General features: G+C 42.0%; 1 protein-coding gene across 12 annotated transcripts in view; it reads left to right on the top strand.

The window, feature by feature from the left end:
• Nucleotides 1–21,894, top strand: part of PTK2 (protein tyrosine kinase 2) — a 187,712-nt gene extending 165,818 nt beyond the window's left edge. For 7 of the 12 annotated variants that reach the window (XM_033072195.1, XM_033072137.1, XM_033072120.1 and 4 more), the window contains 11 exons: nt 278–389; nt 2,686–2,772; nt 3,949–4,086; nt 5,352–5,483; nt 11,560–11,622; nt 14,472–14,511; nt 15,169–15,275; nt 17,449–17,457; nt 18,618–18,773; nt 19,738–19,818; nt 20,643–21,894. In XM_033072195.1, coding sequence (XP_032928086.1) covers nt 278–389; nt 2,686–2,772; nt 3,949–4,086; nt 5,352–5,483; nt 11,560–11,622; nt 14,472–14,511; nt 15,169–15,275; nt 17,449–17,457; nt 18,618–18,773; nt 19,738–19,818; nt 20,643–20,852 — 1,135 coding nt within the window. In that variant the 3' untranslated portion in view covers nt 20,853–21,894. The remainder of the gene's footprint in view (nt 1–277; nt 390–2,685; nt 2,773–3,948; nt 4,087–5,351; nt 5,484–11,559; nt 11,623–14,471; nt 14,512–15,168; nt 15,276–17,448; nt 17,458–18,617; nt 18,774–19,737; nt 19,819–20,642) is intronic. The other 5 variants (XM_033072147.2, XM_033072128.2, XM_033072171.2 and 2 more) reach the window with 1 other exon arrangement.

The raw sequence follows: 21,894 nt of genomic DNA, 5'->3' as shown, positions 1-21,894 counted from the left end.
TATGGAAAAAAATTTGTGTGCAAGATCAGCCACAGCTTTCTGAAAATGTGATGCTGTTTTTGTTGTTAAAAACTTTCTGGTAATCCTACAGAAATATTTCTTCCTGATACTGGTTTTCATATACAGAACCAGTGTATGTAAAAGTTTGGCTTTCAGTAATTTTATAGCATTTCAAGTTAAGTACTGTTTATTAGTCTGAAAAATGCAAGAGCTGTGGGGAGAGGTTTGTTAGTCACTGGAACTGGAGTTTTACTTGGTTACAATTTGTTTTCCTTAGTACAATACTGGAGGAAGAGAAGCTGCAGCAAGAAGAACGAATGAGAATGGAATCCAGGCGACAAGTCACGGTATCCTGGGACTCAGGAGGATCAGATGAAGCTCCTCCCAAGGTAGCTAACACTGCAAATTATGTGTGGTTTTTTTATAAAAAAAAAGCAAACATAAACTTTCTTTTTATTCCATTTATTTCTTCAAAGCCAGCCCTGATGGGTTGGTTCAAACCACGGCATTTTGGCCACTTCTGTTCTCATCTGGGAATCCTTGCCTGAAATGACCCAGCTCTGCTTGAGCTGTGCTTAGAACTGATCTGTGCTGTGATACTGCATGGAAGATTTTCTGTTTCTGCTTTAAATTGTAAAAGACACCCATAGCTGCCACAAAACTGTCTCCTGGCCTCTCCTTTTCCTTCTGTCCTGTAGCACTGTTGTAAATTGTTGGCTAATGAGCTCTCAGGCCAGCGGGAAGTTTATTTATAACACATTAGTGACAGGACAGAAGTCAGCTAATTGCATTTTCCTTCTTCTGGACACAAAATTAGGGGTTTGTTTCCAAGGAACGTACGTGGTTTAGTTTCCACTTCATTTTCATTTCTGTGCTGTTTGGATGTCATTGATGGGTTCTGCAGCTGTGGGAGTCCAACCTCACCAGTGGCTGAGCCCTGTTCCCTCTCAGTGACTTGTCTGCTTCCCCTCAGAGTTATTTTTGCAAGTTTTTACTCGAAAGTTCAAGGCTGTATTTTGAGGAATGTAATTTTTGTGCAGTCACCATCATATTGTCGGTCCTGATAGCTTGTGGTGAATTCCTGGAGCTCCCAGCTTCTGGAGCTGATAATAATTCCAGGAGTACTTGTGCTGCACACATTCCCCAGCACTCATAGAAAGTTAACTTTTTCTTTTTGGTTGGTTTTGGTTTGAGGGGAGGGGGAGGGTTTGTGTGTGTTTGGGGATTTTGGGGTGTTTTTCTCTCCATTTCCGAGTTGTTGCTGATAGATCAGATTTCTGAGCTTAGTTCTGCATTTTGATACCTTGATGGCAAGCAGGAAATGAGAGCACTGGAATTGCTGCTTTCATTTCAGAGTTGGGAGCAGCAGACAATCCATCAACCTGTTTAGTTATCTGAGAGGAATTAGCAGGATTTGGTGTTTACCTAAACAAACAATGTTCCAAGTTACAGAAAAGGATAAACTGCTTCTGATAAATTGGACCAGTATAATGCTTAAATTGAAATGAGCACCTTTGTGGGTGATGTGTGAACTGAATCACTTGACCAAAGGGGTGTTAAAAATGCAGTTAATTCAGACAGTGGAGAGAATCTCTTTTGAGGGGGTTGCTGTGTCCTCACTCTGTTTCTGATTATGTTGTTGGTTAGGTTTTTTAATAAATTTCTTTTGTGTAAAATACGGATGTGGAATGTTGTAGGTAAGAGGTATTAAGTATCTCTTTAATTATTATCTAATTTTCTGGTGTGACAACTGATTTTTTTATACTTCTGATGATTCAGTGTAAGAGTTGAGGATTGTTACAGGTCTTAAACTCCTACACATCCTCAAACAATTACCAGGTCTCACAATCCATACTATGAAATCACTTGTATCTCACAGAGATATTTCTGTTAGAAACCTAAGACAGAAAACATCCTAGTCCAGAATGAGAATGATTTTTTTAATCCAGCAATGATAAATTCTGCAGTCTCCAGTTAATGTGGTTGCCTTTAGCTGCCAAGACTGAGAGAGCTCTTAGCACAATTATGAAGTTCGGGTTTTTTTCCCTCTGGTTGATTTTTCTCCTCCTGAAATACCCAGCAATGCTGTTCCTTATTCAAAAAGAAACCCTCAGCTGTACCTTTGGAGATTCAGATCAAAAGCACTTCCCATGTTGAGGTAATTAGTTACACAGAAGTTAATTATCAGAACTAACTTTATACCTCAGAATACCATATGGAAATAGCCATGCAAATAAATCTGTTTGGTTTGTGTTATTCTTATTGAAGCAAAAGAATTTACTTTTGGGAACAGTCACAAAAGCAACAAATTAACAGCAAAAATTGGAAACAAGGCTGTATTGCACCTGGAATTTGATTTAAGACTTACATTCTTAGATGGTGTTCTCTCTGAACAGAACAGAGCAGGTCATTTAGTGCAAGCAATTAAATACAAAGAATTCACAGAGCAACCATTATTTATTGACATACTCAGCAAACAATTCAGCTGCATCCATTGCCAAGCAAAAATGGAGGAAAACTTAATTTTAGTTATAGAAAAAAAGTGTTTGTAATTACAGAAAATCTGTTTTGGGAGGTTTTTTTTTGACATTTGCCAAACCTGTAAATGTTTGTCTCAGTGAAACATAATTTTCTGGTTTTGGTTGTGTGTGTTAAATGATTCTAAAAATTCCTTTTTGTTTACAGCCCAGTAGACCTGGTTACCCCAGTCCCAGATCCAGTGAAGGTTTTTATCCAAGTCCACAGCATATGGTACAGCCAAATCATTACCAGGTATTACATTTAATACTGTGCATGTGTTTTTTTTACAAATGTGGGTTCTCTATCTTAGATGCATCTGGTGGGATGAATGCACTTCTTACATGGTTTATTTTAATTCAGTTCTGTTCAATGAGTTTTGTTTTGTATTAAAAAATACCCCAAACTGAGCCTGGTGGGTTTACTCCAGATGGCAAATATTTCCACATCTGATATGTTGCTCAGATTCCTGAAACTGCAGTGGAGCACATCAGACATTTCCATATTTATTGAAGGAATGTGGTGTTCATGTTAACATTTGTGCTGAGCTATGAAATCACTTGCTTTATAAAATGACATTAACTGGGGGCCTTTCCTTGGGGTCATTGGTGTTTTATTTTCTGTGTCCTGATAGCTGCTGCCTTTAGCTCTATCACATTGTATACTCACAGGTTTTGCTTTCCTTCCTAAAACTGCTGAAGAAATTCAGAAAAAAAGTTTGTCTTTAAAAGACTTTGAGCAATTTTAGGTTTGTTCAAGGCTACAGCCATATTACATTTGTCTCAGTCAAGGGGATTTTTTTCCATGAAGAGAGGGAGGTTTTCATTGATTTAATAAGTACTTTAGGCTCATTAAAACTACTTGGATTTTCCTGTGGAGAAGTTCCAGGCCACTCAGCTCAGCACACTAATTACATGCTGCCACTCAAGCCTTAAGCCTGTAAGATGCAGCAGGGGGTGCATTTTTATGGGGCTCTGTAGGGTGATATTTGCAGGCTCCTATTAACTGGAACATGAGCTCTGCATGTGTAGCTCTTACATATGTATCTATAGATTTAGTTTTGTCCTCAGAGGACTTTGATCTCCTTGACTGCAGAGGTTAAAGCATGGCTGGTTTGATAGGCACCATAAAACATTTATGCTCAAAAGTTGTATTTCTGTACTGTTGCAGTTATTCTAAAATAGTTATTTTATGATGGGCATCCTCAAAGACTTCAAACAGAGGTGTCATATTTTGGCTCAGCTTTCTTCTTTTGATGTTGCCTCCTCTTCTTCCTCCCAGTGACTGCTTGAATTGAGTCATTTCTGTGCTTTTATGTTTATGTTATGTTGCCTTGGAGGAGATGTTTTCATTATGGGGAAGCACAAGTCTCACTGATATCTCTGTTTTTCTCTTTGTTTTTGCCTGTGTGGGGTTTTTTGCCCCCTAAAGGTGTCTGGCTACCCTGGCTCTCATGGGATACCAGCCATGGCAGGCAGCATTTATCCTGGGCAGGCTTCTCTCCTGGATCAAGCAGATTCCTGGAACCATCGGCCTCAGGAAATATCAGTGTGGCAACCAAACATGGAGGTATGAGATCTGTTACTGTGCTCTGTACAGTTCAGTACACTTTTTATTATTATAAATTGTATTACTTTTATTATTTAGGTAGATCTGTTAGAGGAAAACTGAGTTTTTCTGTGGCTTTTAAAATTACCTCACTGCAGTGGGCTGGGAGTCAGGACTGAATTATTTTTTAAACAAATCCTTCTGTGTGAGGCTGGGCATGAAGTGTCACTTCACATGAATTCTTGATGAAGTTGTTACTACTTGTCTTAACTGAGTGATAGCAAATATTAGGTGTTTGTTTAGAAAGGCTTTACTGGAACTTAGTGCTGTTCACAGAGATGGGAACACTCATGTAAAAAAACCTTTTGGGAGATACCCAGCTCAGCTGAAGGATTGAGGCTTCTTTGTGACTTACCCAGAAGAGAAACTGAAATGGTCTGAAAGACAATTCCTGAGCTGAATTCCTTCTGGGTGCTTTCCAGCCTGGCTGCTGAGGAACATCAAATTAATTCCCCCTTTAGCCTTGTGAAGTTTTTTTTCCTGTTCTCCACTGTTGTACATTTTTTTATTCCATTTTTTCTTTCCAAAGATTCAGTTTGTGCAGCTTCTGTCTTAGCTATTTCTTCTCTAACCATCTCTATTCCTTGTGTTCCTGATAAACATTTAAGTGATCTCTGAGACTTACCTGTTAAATACAGGGAAGTTTGTTACCAAATTTCCCTTGGCTTTTTAAAAAATACTAATTTATACACGATTTCCTAATGATTTCCAGACAGTATGGTATGTGGAGCATTTGTAAACTTAAGAAAGGCATAAATATTTGTGGTCAAGAATTCATTAAAAAATGCTTTTGTGACATGCTTTGCCACTGTTGGCTAACACTGAATAATATATTTGTTTTGATTTTAAAAAATGTATCTTGCAGCTTTTAACAACTGGATAGTTAAATTATTGCTCAAGACCAAGAAAACAAAATTGATAAGTCTGGTTTTGTTGTCTAGCTTAAATGAAATGCAATACAGGAAGTGACAATGCTGAAAAACAGAACAGAATCTTTCAGATCTTTTTTGGTTGCAGTGACTAAGAGCAAGGCAGATAAAAACTTCAGGGCTGGAAAGAGTTTCTTCCGCTGCTCTGCTCCACGTTTTGAGGAGCTGAAGAAACTCTGCTTGGCTGCTAAGAATTAACTCCTAAAAAAACTTTCCTTTTATAATCTCTAAGTTCTTGCACCTGTTCATACAGATTTTAAACTGTGAGACTGAATTCAAACTTGCTGTGGATTGTAGGATTCAGGCACTTTGGACATCCGTGGGATGAGCCAGGTTCTACCCACACACCTCATGGAGGAGAGGTTGATACGACAGCAGCAGGAGATGGAGGAAGATCAGCGCTGGCTGGAAAAAGAAGAACGATTCCTGGTAATTCTTTCTTTCACAGAGCTTCTTAATTCCTCCTGCTTCTTGTTTTTGTATTGCAGCTAAAACTTCTGTCAAATGAGAAAATTTACAGGACACAGGACTCCCAAAATGTGGGTTTGGAAACAGGTTTTAACAGAAGTGGTTGGCTAGTGAGAGCTGTATTTCACATATCTTGAACAGCTGTGGCTTTTGGTGAATCTCATTTTATCCAGTGAAGTGTTTGTGTGGGGGAAGCTGTGAGTATAATTCTTGCCTATCTAGAGGTTTTCTCTTTGTTCTTACACAGAAGTATCTGTGTGTACTCTACCCCTAACAAAGATGTGACCATCAGCCATCTAGTGGTCCTGGCTGTGCTAAGAGTTGTACCCAGTCTTGCCCTGGAGGAATAATGGCACATTAGTGGGAAAAAACAATATAAGGGAGAGCTCCTTGAGTAGGGGAAAAGCTTTGCACTTCACCATGAGCAGGAAGAAGAAATCATTGGTAATGGGATCTTCTGATGCTGTTTCTCTGCAATTCCACAGTTCCTTCTTGTCACTGCCACTGGTGTATGTATTTTTGCTCAGCTCTGGCTTCTCAGTTGTCAGAATTCAAACTGTGTGTTAATTTTCTTCTACTTGAGGCTGATGGCTACAGATGGAGTAGAAGGTGGGAATAGAATGTTACCAGGAGGGACATGGGGATAATTTACAGTGCTGTGGTGTGGGTTGTGGCAGACAGCAGTCCTGTGCTTGATCTTAGACACATTTCAAGGAATGTTTCAGTTTGGAAATCTGTGTTGTAGCTACTGGTAGATGCCCCTATGTCCAGGACATGTTGTAGCTGAGATCCACACTAAGCTAAGTGCCTGAGCTAAGAAGTGACTTTTGATTAATGGGTGTTGAAATTAGTTTCCTTCTAAGTCCACTTGGGAATTTGCAGTTTCCCTTTGGGATGACAGCAAACAAACCACTGTACCCTGATTACTTGGTCTGAAGAGAGGGAGGGGAAAGGAAGATTTCTTCCCTAATTTAGGCATTAGCTTTTCCAGTTGCTTGTGCCCTACACAACCCAGGAGGTCAAACTCATCCCACTGATGGTTTAAAGTTTAAAGATGGTCAAGAACTTTTCATGGAATCAATGTGATTTCTGGGAATGAGGCATTAACATTGTTGGTGGAGGCAGTAGGTTGTGTGGGAACTTTCTGCAGAAAACTTTCTGCTTTTTTGTGTAGAATAAATGATGATTATTTGTAGTGTTTGTTGAATCAGTCTCTGGACTATTATTAGGGTGTTTATCATCCCCTAAACTGATGTTGAGAAGGAACTTGCTGATTTTGTCTGTAGTACAACCATAGCATCTGTTTGGGAGACATTTGCTGTGTTTTCATTTTGTCTTAGTTTTATTGTGAGGCAACACTATCTCTCTTGCATCTCTTCTGTTGAGGAACTGGAATCCATAAGAGACTTCAGTTCTTTTTCTTTCCATATTAACATTTTGACTGTACAAAATGTTCACCCTTGAATGCCTATTACAAATTTATACCCCATATTAGGAGCTAAATGAGCTGCTGGTAGCCACAGGGTGCCTCTGAGCCCATGGCAGGATGTGTGTCAGGAGAATATTCAGTTTCTAGATGGGTGTTTCTTGGGAAAGGAACGTGGGTGAGTTTCTAGGTTTAGCCCTGAGGAAGTGAAGATGTGGAAGTCATTGAGGGGAGTCACTCTTAGAAGCCTTGCAGGCCTCCTGAAGGATATTCAGACATGAGAGTCCACAAAATGAGCCATTTATTGAGGCATTAAGGCCATGTAATGATGTCCAGTATAGAAATAAGCCAGGTATTACACACATGTCCAATGTCCTCTAGTGAGTGACAATTAACATTTCTGCTCTGGGAAGAAGGGTCTTCCCTGTTTTTAATCCAGGTGATACAGGGAATAGAAATTTGGCTCTCCCTTGCCTGCTTTATGCAGGTTTCAAATAATATTTGTCCTTTTCAGCACAGAGAACAACAGAGTAGGGCCAGATTTTAATATTTGTCTTACTTAACTATAATATTTAATTTTGTAACCATGTGCAGTGTTCTCAGTGTAAACTGTCTGCTCCCAAAACCAGCTCTATTTACCCAATCCTCAGGCTCTACAGCACATCCCACTTGTACTACTGAGAGTTGGACTCACAGGGGAGCAACTGCAAATCATTTATTGTAAGACACTGCAACAAGATGAAAAATCCTCTGTGGGTTTCTGTTAGTAAAATTACTGTTTCCCCAGAGTAACACCAGCTTGGTCATGACTTGAAATTTATTGCTGCTTCTGCAGGGAGAAAATACAACTCACAGCACATTAGTACAGGATAAACAGCACTGATGCTGCTGGAAGGGACTCCTCAGATGGGGAATTCACTTGAAATGGAAATGTGCTGGTCTTTGGGGAGGTTGTTATCAGTGTAAGCAGTTTGCCTGAACTGGTCTTTGGAGAATGTGGGACTAGTCAGTATTTGAAAGGATAAAAAGTGTTGTTTTCAAGCTGCAGCCTTAACAGAATCCAGAATTCTGGAAATTCTGCTGTAAAATGACAAAACAAACAGGTCTCTCCTCATGGGAAGCTCCCAGACAGAAATAAATCCGTTGTGTAAAAAGTGAAGAGTAAAGAAATGTTTGATTTTAAATTGTACCCAAATACATTCCTTGGAGAGTGAGGTTGACTTTGGAGGATCCAGGGCTAATATTCCCTCCCAGCCCCTGACAGGGAGGGGAGGCAGCACTTCAGGTCTGCCAGCTTTAATGGACACTGATTAAAACTTGTGATGATTAAATTTTCATGCTGTATTGATAAAAGTGATGTGGAGATGAGCATCTCCAGGAAGGACAGAAATAGGTAAATTATTTTTGAGAAAGCTGAAGTGGAGACACAAAGCATTACTGCACCTAAAGCTTGATACAGATCACTACAGGACACAGTCTCTGTCCAGGGCACATTCAGGTGGAGGATGAAATGGCTGTACTACAAACAATATGAAAAAATCCAAAATTATCTCTGAACATTTTACACTTCTTCTAGGCCTATTTAATTGGCAGCTCCTTCCTTTATTTGGAGTTTCCAGATTGAGCCTTTCTTTCTGGCTGTGCTGATGTTATGTACATTATTTTTAATCAGATAAATAAAGATATATATGTGCATGCCTGTTAGTAACTCCTCAGCAGACAGAAGAGTTTTGTACTAAGAAATTTATAGTCCTTTCTGGGATAGCTTAAGAAGAAATAACTCACATATTTTCCTTATCATGCTTGGGTTCGTTGTTTTTTTTTTTCTGAAATTCCCACATAGTTGTGGTTTTGTCCTATTCTGACACTAAGAACTCCAATTCAAGTCTAATTGATGTGAACTGTTGCTAAAATAAGATTCTAATTTTAAGCCTGAGAAAATCCCACCAAGACATTACAATTCAGCATGTCCTGAGAACTCCAAGGCTTACATGTTCTTTTATTAGCAAGTAACCAGAAATACTGGAAATAAAGTGGATTATGTCCCAGTTTGTCAACATACACATCCTGTCTGAAAATTCCTCTTGACATTTCCAAAGATTTCAGATAGTAGGCTTATTTATTAAAAAAAAAAAAATCCATTTAACTTTGAAGGACTTTGTTTTTCTGCAAGATTTTAACAACATACAATTCTTCCTCTCTGTGGTTTTTGGGAGGTCCAGAACCATGGCAGGGACTGGAAAGATGGCAGGGTGTTCTTTGGGGCTGTGAAATGGTGGGGGAAGTACAGAACAGGTCTGGTGTGAGACTGATTGCCTAGAGAATTAATGTTGCATTAATATGTTATGCAATATATATGCAACATCCATTAATGTTGCATTAAACAGCTGAAGGATCTCAGTATTAAATAGAATTGCTGCTGAATAATACTTTAAAATACAATGGGAGTTTGTTCATCAAAATCACCTTTACTGTAAAACAGTTTGCCTTCTGACATTTCCACATCTACACAGATGAATAAATCAGAAAATCATTTAGTCAAATGGGAGTTGTTAGAATTTATTAGAATATTAAAATCAATAAATACACAGTTGGGACTTTTCTTAGTCATTGAACACTTCTCTTTTGTTCTGTGTGTTCCTGACTATCCAGGTTCTGATGGGGCAGAGGAGAATGTTTGTGGAAGTTGAAATAAATTCATGTCCTGCTAAAGGATTTTTTCCTTATTTCTAAGATGCAGCTGCTCAGGGTCCCTCTGGTTTGCCATCATCACCTGACATTTGGGATCTGCAGTTTAGGATCAGCTTCTTGGAGATGCCAGGGCAGCCCACTGCCCTCCACAGCCTTTTTTGTGTGGGGTGGTCAGTAGGACTTGGGATTTTTGTGCAAAGAGCATTAAAGACCCCTATGATAAAACAGAATAGTCTTTGGTTATTTCCAAAGAGTTTGGGCACTTCCCTGGCTAGAATTGAACATGAAACTATGGCAAATTGTGAGCATCGGTGTAATAAAAATGTAGTTTGTCATATACTTTATATGGATATTTAACAAGGATAGCTGTGTGCTTTAGCTGAAAAATGCAAAGAGAATTAAGACTTTACCTGTCCAGTGAAGTTTCAGACATACTCATATCAAATGAGACTTTAATCAGAAAAAATTCCTTCATTGTAATAAGGAAATAAACTGAAGATGAGTCAGTGGTAGGTTTCATCTTGAAATTTGTCACAAATTTCCTGGAAAAACATTAGGAGACCACTTGTATCTGTTTCAGTTCTTCACATTTAAGATGGGGTTAAAAATTCCCTGTCTGATACGATTTGTCTATTTTTAATCTGCAAGTTCTTTCAGGCAGTGTCTGTCTCTGGCTGTGCCTCTCAACCAGAAGACTGAATGAAAATCCCAAATGTAAGCCTTTCTGACACACTGGCAGCACAACTGGACTATTTTTAATGGCAGAAGATCAATATTAGTGTGTTTTTGCAGGTTCCTTCTGCCCTGCTGGTTTTTAGGGTCATTTAATAGGATTTGTGAGTTGGAATTACTGTTTAGTATTCTTAAAGGAGGAAGGAATCTGAAATAGCTTTAAACAAGGAAAGGATGTATTTGTCCCCTGAAAGAACATGTGGCACTGTGTTTAGTCACACCTACATTTCTCTAAATAAAAAAATGTTATTTTCATGTTGTGCGTGATCATTTTATCCCTTGAGTTATCAGTGACTCCTCATCCAGTCTCATAGAGAGAGTCAGATAAATCCTGGTTTTAAGTGCCAGAATTTGTGCACAAGAAGCACACTGTAATTTTGCTGAGCTTGTGTCTTCAGATCAGTGTTAACCTTGGCTTCACATCCACTATTCCTTTGTCTCTCCATGTAATCAACGTTGTCCTTGAAGAATAAATACAACATACCTGGATTTGCTGGAGAGATAAGTGGGGTTTTCCTGTGCAGGGCCAGAAGATGGATTTAGTGGTTTTTGTGAGTCCCTTCCAACTTAGGATATTCTGTGAGAAAAATTCTTGGTTCATGTTGGGGGGGAATTGCTGTGGTTTTATTTTTGCTTTTAAAAACAACCAAGCCCCGGGTTCCTGTATTGTGCTTAAAACACATAAAGTAGAAATTTGTTTGTTGCTTGTATGGGGAGAAAAGGGCATCTGGATGGCTTTGTTAGCTGGCTGTATCCAAATGGAGTGTTTAGAGAGCTCCAGTAATTGGCCCCATTTGCTTGGAGAGGGAGCCAAGTACATCTAAGCCATCCTAGGGCAGGAAGTGGGAATTAATGTGCAGCGTTTCTCATCCTGTGGTTGGAATTTTGCTGTTGGGAAGCAAGCTTTTTCTTTTTTTTTTTTTTTTTTTTAAAGAAAAAACCCAATTTTTGCTGCCTTTGAGAAAACCAAAATGCAGGTTTTGCAGTGTTAGGGCAGTGGTCCTTTGGATATTTATTAGAGAATTTTTACTACTGTGCTGCGGGGGCGCAGGAATTGGAGTGAAATCACATCTGGATTTGTCAGTGTGCATTTGTAACAGGATTTTCCTGTCTTTACACTGCCTCTGAGCTGAGGGCACATCCCTGGGTGTGCAGAGCACAGGGTGAACTGCTGGATTTTTCTTTCAGAAACCCGACATGCGGCTCTCCAGAGGCAGCATCGACCGGGAGGACGGAGGTCTGCAGGGCCCTGTAAGTGTGGGGGGATCTTTTCCTCTCCCAGTTCTTCCCCCAGTTTCCTGTTAGAACATGCTGTGCACTGTCTCGGGTGTGGGAGATGATTTAAAGGTTTTGCTAAACGTTTCCACTGTTATTACATGGTGATACAGCTTTCCAAGAGACTCAGCTTCTGTGGGAACAGCAGCCACAGCAAAGTGGTTCATGCAGCAGTTTGAGGGATTTGGGGTTTGTTGGTTGTTCTTCTTTTTTTTCCCCTTAAAGCTGTTCTTGAAACAAATATTAAAATGTTTCCACAAATATGTTACAATAATTTCCAAGTGCTCATGTGCTGTAGAATTGGGCCTTTTATTTAAAAACGGGGATTGTGTTCTGCAAGTTCTGTCAACAGGAAGCAGGATTAAAGTAACTTTAGCAGTTGTTTAAATATCTGAAGGGTTTTCTCACGAGGAATGTAAATGTTGCTGTTGTATTACCCAGAAATCTGTTTGGGGTAAATGATCCACTATGAAACAATTGGAATAAACCCCACAGCCATTCCTTTATTCCCAGACAGCAGCTGCAGCTCGGGTGTTCGTTCTTAGTGGTTTAACTCCTGTCTAACTAAAACCATCTCTTCAATTGTTTAATTGCCATTGGAATCTCTGGATCATACTTTTGGAAAAGGGGGGTTAGGCTAGGGACTGTTAGTGACACAAACCTGCTGCTTCATCCCTGTTTCTCCCCAGGAAAGTAGTGGATATTTTAAATTCAATTTCATTTGGGATGCAACTGTAAACTCCTGCTTTGGCTTCAGCATTTCTTCACTCCTTAAGAATTTAGGGATTCTTCCTGCATTTGCAGCCAAGACAAATCATGAATGAGTGTATCAATGACACACTGCAGCACAGTCTCTGGAGACATTCATGTCTGGAAGCTCCTGATGTTTTTTCCATGAAGCTGGAGAACCAGTACTAGTTTTAGTACCAGTTACCATCAGGCCTTGGCTGTTGTTCCATCTTTATATAAGAGCAAGAAAAGTGTTGCTGCATTTTGTGCTGCTTGTGAAGATGCTTTGAGATGCCCAGGAGATTTTCAGGTCATGTCACAGGTTACAGATTCCAAAGTGATTCCAGGGGAAGTCCTGTCTGCCCAGATGAGGTGGTCCAGTATCACACCCCATTTGAAAGAGGGTGAAGAAAACACTTCATGGGCATGCACAAAAGGGGTTTTAAAAGAGACTCTTAATTCATGATAGCCACATTTCTAGTCACAGAATTTGATCTTGTATTCTCAGTAGAGAGCTACATAGTGAGAACATAACTCTGAATTTGCAGTGGGAAATGCTTAATGCTGCTGTGAGTCAATTTGAGTTTCTGACTGAGAGGATGAGAAATTGGGCAGTGATACAAATGAGAAGTTACCACCCACATGTTGACAGTTCCTGTCTGATCACATTTTTTTGACCCATACTTTCAGTATACAATTTTGTGGAAGTAAAAATGCAAGAATTTTTTTAGTGGAATTTCATTCTTCTGCCTCTTTCTTGCTCTCTTTATTTTCCCCTGAGGTTATCAAATTTGAAATATTTAGGTTAAAAGCACAAAACAAAGGTAATGACATGACTAAATGTCTCCACTGTCCCCTGTTTGTGAAGTGACCAACCTCATAGAGCAACAGACCAATGTAATTTCTGTGACATTTTTTAAAAAGCCCTTTTTGTGGTGCTGTCCAGCTAAAACTGGTCAAGCCTTATCATCATGAATTGTCTCCCTGCAGTGGCAGACAGCATCTCTGTAGGGATGTTACCTGTCCCTCTTTCCAGTCTGTACACTTTCCTAAGTTCTAGAAGATGCCTGCTCTGCCAGGCCCTTTCCTGCCCTGCTTGCTGGATTTCCAGCACTCTGGAATTGCCTGCCACTGTGCTCTTAAAAAGCACCATCCAAGGACTCCAGTTCCTCCAAAAGCAGATTCCCAGGGGATCTCACTATTTCCTGGAAAGCACCCAAAGTCCACTCTCTCCACAGCCAAGGTTTTGCTGGAATTTTTTCTCCTACCTCCAACAGTTTGAAACTCAACTCCTTTGTGGTCACCATGACCAAGGCAGGCACTGCTCACCACTTGGCCCACGAGCCCCTCTCTGTTTACAAACAACCATTCCAGGAATCACCTTTCCCAGTCAGATTCCTTAATACCTGCACTAAGAAGTTATTTTCACAGAAATTTCCTGAGCCTCTTTGTGTCCACTGTATGATATTCCCAGTTGAATTTTGGGAAGTTAAATTCACCCCAAGGGCCAGCACAGTTGATGCAGAGATACTCCTTAATACTGTGCTGACACTTGGGCACTGCTCACAGTGGTGATGGAGTTTGTGTGAAGGATTTATGAATGCAATTATCAGGGAAAGTCACTTCAGTCTGTTACTAAATTCTTCCAAGTGAATAAGCAAATGGGCCTTGACTAAGTAGCTTTGCAACAAACCCAAAAAGCAAACCAGCCTTAGAAGTGTGTTCCCATTACAAACCATTCAGCAGAATTTCTGGAGTCTCTTTGTTGTGTTGCCATTTCTCCTTCACCACCATGACCCCTACATGGATCTGTGAAAATGCCTGTGACTGTCCCAGCACCTCTGAGTAGTTAGGAAGGATGAACTGGAATGTAGGGCTGTTGTGAGCAGTACAAAATACATGCAAATTCTTTTATTGCTCTGTAAGTAATAGACCTGTAGTGAGGGACTGATGATGGTAAATTGAGATGTATTTTTAACTGGTGGGAAATGTGCTGACAGCTGGATGCTTTTGGTGTTTGAGATTGAGATAGTGATGATGAAAGCTGCAAACACTGCAATAACTACTTTATATGTTTATTTTATTTTCTTTTATAGGCTGGTAACCAGCACATATATCAGCCTGTGGGAAAACCAGGTAAGCAGTAAATGCAGATACTGCCATCTTGAGTACTTGATTACAAGTCTTGCAGCAGCAGTGGTGAGCAAAAGTTCACAGCAGTATTTCCATGTAGGATGGGTTCAGTCCCAGGTCTGTGTGCTGTGTGTTCAGGCTCCCCATGCAGGCCCCAGACATGCAGTCAGCAAAGCCAAGAAGTGTTTAGATCAACAAGCAGGAAATGTCTAGAGGAAGCTGAGTCAGAGTGGGAATTCACCCAGAGTGGAGTTCAGACATGTAAAACAGCAGCAGACACCTAAAGTTGGGTGTCTTGGTCTCAAAGGGGAGCCACACCCAGGATTTCTGCTGGGAAGAAGTCCAGTTTCCCAGACACACACACACACACAGCATGTTGGCACTCAGCTGTGGTACCAGGGGTGACACCCTCTCAGGGCTGGGGTAGCTGTACCCTGAGCAGTAGCAGTTACCCCACAAAAGGAATTTCATGCACATATTTTACTAAAACAATCCCGTTCTCATCAAGTGCAGCTCCCACAAACATTTGATTTACTGCAGGACACCCAAAGATGCCCATCTCTGGCAGAGAAGAGCTTGTGCAGCCTGTGCAGTGCTGGCAGAGCAGAAGGGTGCAGGTACATTGGTGCTCTAAAAACACAAATTTTTTTTGTTGAGCAGATCACGCAGCTCCGCCAAAGAAGCCTCCACGCCCCGGAGCCCCCGGGCACCTGGGCAGCCTTGCCAGCCTCAACAGCCCTGTGGACAGCTACAACGAGGGGGTCAAGGTAGGTGAAACAGCCCCAGCAATGGAACATTACCAGGGCCACATGAAATACCCCCAGCAAGTCAAACATGACCACTCTGAGATGGTTTGGTGTTCCTCAAGTAGAGAACATGGACAGCAAAGACGACCAAACTTCATGAGTAAGAATAATGTCATGGGCAAACATGCCCTGGCAGCTCTCCAGGGAGTGGGGAGGGAACTCATGTTCTCCCTGGCTGTGATTTAGTGTGCTCCTCAGCTAGAACCTGCCCAGGTCAGCTTATTTCTACTTTGAAGAGTGTATGAGGTGTCCCCAATGGACCCAGCTCCCTGTTCAGCCCAGGGATCCCAGTTACACAGATGGTACCAAAGTCTCCTGTCCTTGGTCACAGGGAGGTGAGAACTGGTCCTGCAGTGCTCAGAAAGCTCTTGCTGCAGCAGCAGGGCTCCTCAAACCCTACCAGCTCTGGGGAACAGGGGAAGTGGGCTGTCTGACCTGGGAGTGAGATACTTGATGTGTTGTTTCATTTCCCATAAATAGCAGGAAAGCCAAAACTGACACTTGACAGTGGTTTTGTAGCAGAGGTGCTGCTGCAGGGTGCTGTGTCCTACCCCTGCTGCACATGGTGCCCACAGAGCTGCTCCTGAGGATGCCAGGCACTCCCAAAATCATCCCTCTGTGTGCTGTTCCTGTGGGACTCTGCCACCTTTCTCATCTCCAGGAAACAGCCCTGCCAAGCCTGTAGTAAAGAGCAGGAATCCATGGTGTGGTGGCCACAGCAGTTGGGATGAGTGACCCTTATTTTAGGTGATTTAAGGGAATACAGAAAAAGCCCTTTCATCTGAACATGAAATTGAGAACCTGCCATCAGAGCAGTGTGTTCAGCACAACTTGATCCCAGCCACTGCCAGCCTGTCTCACTCCTGCTCTGTTCTGGGATTATTGGAATGTTTAAGAATCAGTGTAAATAGCCAGCAGTGGTGAATTTGAGCAGGATTATTTATTATAAACTGATGCCAGTGCTTTACAAGCTGCCAAGCCTCAGAAAACATCAAGAGCAGTAACAGATGTGTTACTAAATTCGGCTTCTCTAAAATTTCCTTTCTAAATGCTGATGCTGGAACATGAAAAAATGTTTTTGAAATACATCTTTTTGACAACAAACAAACCTGAGCAGTCAGAGACACCAGTAATGATAAGTGAGCAGGATTTGTGTACTAAATAGCTGTTTGAGTAGCAAAGGAGGACTGATTTTGGTTTTTTCTAACAAATTTTTCTTGAAATTGGATTGTTTTATGCCCCTTGAAGAAAACAGTCCATTACTTTTTGGCATAGCTTTTTTTAGGCTGCAGTCCTAAACTGAAGATGGTTCTAAGGTTCATTTCAGACTCCCTTTTCAGGGAGAACACAAATGAAGAGGATTGGAATTGCCTGCCCTCAGGAGCCTTCAGGGAGCTCCTGGGTGAGGCAGAGTCAGCCAGTTCCACAAAGAAACCCAGGACTTCTGCAGAACAGTAGTGTTGATATTGGGGATAAACAAAGAGAAGCCAAGTGCTAAGAAACACAATGTCCATACTCTTGAGAGGTCAGGGCCTGGAGTTCCAAGGGTTGGTGACATCTGGAATGGGTTCTTGGTGGTTCCTAACCACGGCTGTGATGAGTTCTTGTGAACACCTGCACAGTTTAAATGACCTTGTATTTCCCATCATGACTTACCTAAACAAAAAGTTTCAGAAAGACAAATGCAAAATTTTCTTAAATGCATTGATTCCTGGGCTGTTAGTGCAGAGGGAGCAGCAGTGTTCCCAGGACAGGTGTTTTCCCAGGCCCTCTGCTCCACTCACCACTCTGCTGCTTGCCAGACTGGCTTGCTCCTGTCCAGCTTTGCATGATCTCCTGCCCTTGTGTTCAGCCAGGAGGAAGCATGGGGTGCATGGCAAACCCTTCACTGCCCACAGGGTGCACAGCAGTCCTTCTGTCACACAGGACCCAGAGCTAACAAGAGTGGCTGCCGGTTCTGGTGGGGATGTGTTTTCATTGCAGGCTTTTTAACTGGTCTCTGATTGCTACACATGTTTTGGGTTTGTTTGGTTTTATTTTTTTTTCCTGCTGAGTTTTATTAATATTGTTTTTCTTTTTTTCCCTTCTTTTGGTAAATTTCTTTAACCTCCCCCCACATTCTGCTCAACCATAGCCATGGAGGGTAAGCAGTGCGTGAGCGTGTGTGTACGTGCCCTATTCCAAAATGTCTCTGCATGTGACTTTGCCAAATGACTGTTTTAACTTCTTGATTGCTGAAACTGATTCAAATCACAGCCTTTCCCTGCTGATTGAGGCAATTACAGTGTTCTTTTTCCTAAGGTATTTTCTGATCAATGCACTAGATTGAGTCTCTGTAATAGCTGTTGGTACCCACTTAATGAAATGCTATGAAATGGAATCACCGTGTGCTGAATTCTGCATTCCTTCTAGAAAAAGTCTCATCCAAGCATTCCATAGTTTCCTCAGGGCAGTGTATCAGGGGCTTGCAGTGAAACCTGTCTGGAGCTGGGACCAGTCCTGAGAGCCAGCAGTAACCCAGTGTAGGGAGCTGCAGTGCCATGAATCATCTCAGATCCAGGAGGAAATCAGGAATTTTTTAACTTTCTGCTCACATTGAGTTTCTTGGGCATCCTGTAGTAGGGAATAGCTGCAGGAAACTGGGATGCTTGGTAGTTCTACAGTTCCGAGATACTGAGGACCTTACAAAGGAAGTTTGCAAAGTTTCTTTTGTTTGAGACTTGGGATTATTTTGGTGTGTCTAGGATTTAACTCCAGACTTGGGAAAGTTTTACTTGAGTAAAGACCACAGGATTTTTAACTTACTAGTTTTTTCCTGATCTCTTGGAAATCAACTTCTAAAAGCATTCCATATTTCCCATCTGTACTGGTGACACCATTTTTGTTAACCTGCTGTAGAATTTCACTAACAAAATAATAATGTCATAGAAACGTGGAATAGTTGGCTTGGAAGGGATCTCAAGGATGATCTCATTCCAGTTCTCTCTTTAACATGTCAGTATGTCACTGTGTGCTCTGACATTATTTTGGAGCACAAAAAGCCGTTCTGGAATGAAGGACCACGTTAAGTACTGAAATTATTCCCTTCTGTGCTGAGAGTGTCACACTGGAAGCTCCTCAGGGAAACCCTGGCAAGCAGTTGCCATTCCAGAATGTCATTTCAGAGATCAGGTTGGGTCAGAAGAACTAAACCCAGCTTCCTTCAGGGTTGGGAGCGTGGGGACCCCGAGCCCTTCCCGCTGGGAAGGGACCGAGCCCCATCTGCTGGGGACAGCCGGTCCAGCATCCCCTCTGTGCCCGCAGATCCAGCCCCAGGAGATCAGCCCCCCTCCCACGGCCAACCTGGACCGCTCCAATGACAAAGTGTACGAGAACGTCACCGGGCTGGTGAAAGCCGTGATAGAAATGTCCAGCAAAATCCAGCCGGCCCCGCCCGAGGAGTACGTGCCCATGGTGAAGGTACGGGGACAATGCCCAGAATTGGGGTTTATTCCTTCCCTGAATGAGGTCTTCAGGTGATACGGGAGAAATGGTCTGTGTGAAAAACACATTTCACTGTCCTGGTAAAATTTAGTAGGTTTCATAAAAAGACAATAGGAGATAAACATAAAGCAAAGGGTGGGAGCACGAGGCTGCTTCGGGAACGCCACTTTAAATTTAAATACGGTTTACAACACATCAGCCTGTTGCATATTCATAGTGTTTATGCATAGTCAAACTTTTTTTGGGAACTGTTTAGCATGGCCACTCCTTGGGTCTGCCTTTTTAGGGCATGTGTGTTTCTGGTTTGTGGTTTTAATCTTCTTCCTATCACCTTTTAATTTGGGGGTGGTGCTGGCCTTTTGCAGCTGCAGGGTTCCCATCACACGTTCACTGTTATCTCATCTAAGCGGGTAGTTTAAGCATACTCTCTCTAAAAAACTTATGTTTAACTTCTGCTATTAGAAGAAAAGAAAAAAAAAGCCTATATTCATAGAGAAAAGCTATTTTAACATTATACATATTATACATACAGCATTTATCCCAGTATTTGCAAAAAGCCAACAATGTGTCATGGATTTATAACAGTCTGGAAAGCTGGAAGTAGAAAAGCTCTTTAAGTACATGGGGTGGGTTGTGGTCAGAAGCCAGAGCATTGCATTCCATGCCCAGTACTGTGGGCAGCACTGCTTCATGCCCAGCTTGCCTGTGCTTATCCAAGGTGCTGAGTAGTGTGCTGTCTTCTCCACATTTTCACTTTTTATTAACCCTGCATCTTGTTTTGATGGCAGGTGGGATTTCGAAGTGCCTAAGGCATATTCCAACTTTCTTCTTAATCCAGATGAGCAATCAAATGTATCCACTGCCTCTTGCACTCCTAAAATTCTCTCATCCATTTCTTCCAAGTCTTTAAAGTTTATTTCTTTAATCTTTTTTTTCTTAGGAGGTTGGTTTGGCACTAAGAACTTTACTGGCAACAGTAGATGAGACCCTCCCAGTGCTCCCTGCAAGCACCCACAGAGAGGTACGTGGAGCTCTGCTTACCTGGTGCTCAGCCACTGCCTTCCCAGTCAGCCTCAGCCAGTTGGGACAGGGTTTTGTGCTCCCTTCTTGGCACAGGCACACCTGGACTCCTGGGTTATAATTCTGCATTAAATGAATTCTATTAAAATTGATGCATGGACTTAGGCTTGGTATTAGTGAGGATTCTTAAACTGGATATAGACATCACCCATAGGAAGGTGACATAAACCTGAGTATTCCATGGCAGGGAATGAGCTGGGGGTTAATTCCCAGATTCCATCTGCAGATAACACCTGTCATTTGCTTGCACACCAAGTCATTAAACAGGTAATTGAGCAGAGCTTGGTGTAGCTGTAAGGTTGTCTGTGGTTCTGGATGGGGAGTGACTGAGAGCTTTCAATGAAGTTCATAATGAAAACAGTTTTCCTCCAAAACCTTGAATGAGTGTGGTACTGAGAAAACCAGAGAATGGTTCTGTAAGTGCCGTCTCAGAGGTTCATGCTGATTTAGCTGTGTGCTTTAGCAACCTGTATCTGCCTTCTTGTTTCATCTTTTGAGCTGCTTCAATAATAAAGAGTGATGTTAGTAAGGACCTGAGAACCCATAACAAGCTGTTAATGCCAAGTTGTGGTTTAAATCCACTACTTGGGTCTTGGTTTACCAGTGGGTGGCTCAGCAGGTGCCAGATTCCATCTGGTGCTCCACGTGGTGCCCTCAGAAACAGCCCAGCTTCGGTCGGGAGTGAGCAGGGGCTGTGGCTCTGTGGCATTGCTGTGAGTGCAGTGTTCCAAACACCCCCAGGGCTCACAGGTTCTCTCCTTGCAGATCGAGATGGCTCAGAAGCTGCTGAACTCGGACCTGGCCGAGCTCATCAACAAGATGAAGCTGGCCCAGCAGTACGTCATGACCAGCCTGCAGCAGGAGTACAAGAAGCAAATGCTGACGGCTGCTCACGCCCTGGCTGTGGATGCCAAAAACCTGCTGGATGTTATTGATCAAGCCAGACTGAAAATCAGCCAGTCCAGACCTCACTAAGCACTGAGGGAAGAGCGTCATCAGCCTCGGAATTGTGCTTGCGACAGGATGTTCCTTCACCTTCCACCAGCAGTGAGGATTAACCCAGTGCAGTCCTGGCCTTCAGCGCCTCTGGCTTCAGCAGACCTGACCACCGCTGCTGGTTCTCTCATTGCAACAGTTTAACCGAGTCTTTGTGGTAGAGCTGAGCTGGGATTCGGGACGTGGCGTTATCAGCAGATGAGGTTTGTACAGAGCCCTCCGAGCTGGGGCACAGGGCGGGTCACACCATCGCATGGGACACGCTTCGCACCGAGCTGCCACCATTGAGCTGCAACCGGGTCACGCTCTTGGAGCCAAAACTGTTGGAGCAGCAGATGGGAGAAAGATATTGTGAAGTGAAGAATTCGGGGAAACCTCAGGGCTGAGAATTCTTGCCCACAGTATATGAACTATCCAGACTGGAATTTTTTTTATTAGAACACTTACGTCGCAATATGCTAATCACGATTTACAGAGAAAGAATAAAAAGCTATATTTTCAAGACTTCAGTCATTTCAAGACAAACTAAAGCCCTCTTCATCTTCCTGCCTTTTACTTTTACGTGACTGTGTGAAGCATTTGTTTGGAACTAGCTGTAGGACACAACTGAACACTCGTCTTTTTCACCAGGATAACGTGCCAGTTCTTTTGTAGCAATGTTGTTTTCCTTGGAAGTGAAAATGCTGCTTTGTACCAGAGCAATTCAGAGCTGCATTTAGAGGAGACCTGTAACCATTCATGTCCCCCATTTTTATATAATTTATAAAGACAGATTAAAGCCATGATGACTATTTTAAACCCACTGTAGTTAACTAACCCATCCTTTTGTCTATCTTGCCTGGGAGGAGTTACAGTAGAGCAGTGTAATTAGATTTTCCTTGATTTTCCAGTTATGCCATCTGTTCTGTTAAAATAAAAACCACACTCCCTTTTTGCTGTTGAGGGATATAAATTATTCTCAGGAAGAATATAATGAACTGTACAGTTACTTTGACCTATTAAAAAGGTGTTACCAGTGAAA

Source organism: Catharus ustulatus, chromosome 1 (assembly GCF_009819885.2).
Source record: "Catharus ustulatus isolate bCatUst1 chromosome 1, bCatUst1.pri.v2, whole genome shotgun sequence".
Taxonomy (NCBI): Eukaryota; Metazoa; Chordata; class Aves; order Passeriformes; family Turdidae; genus Catharus; species Catharus ustulatus.
This window is presented reverse-complemented; position numbering and strand designations above follow the sequence as displayed.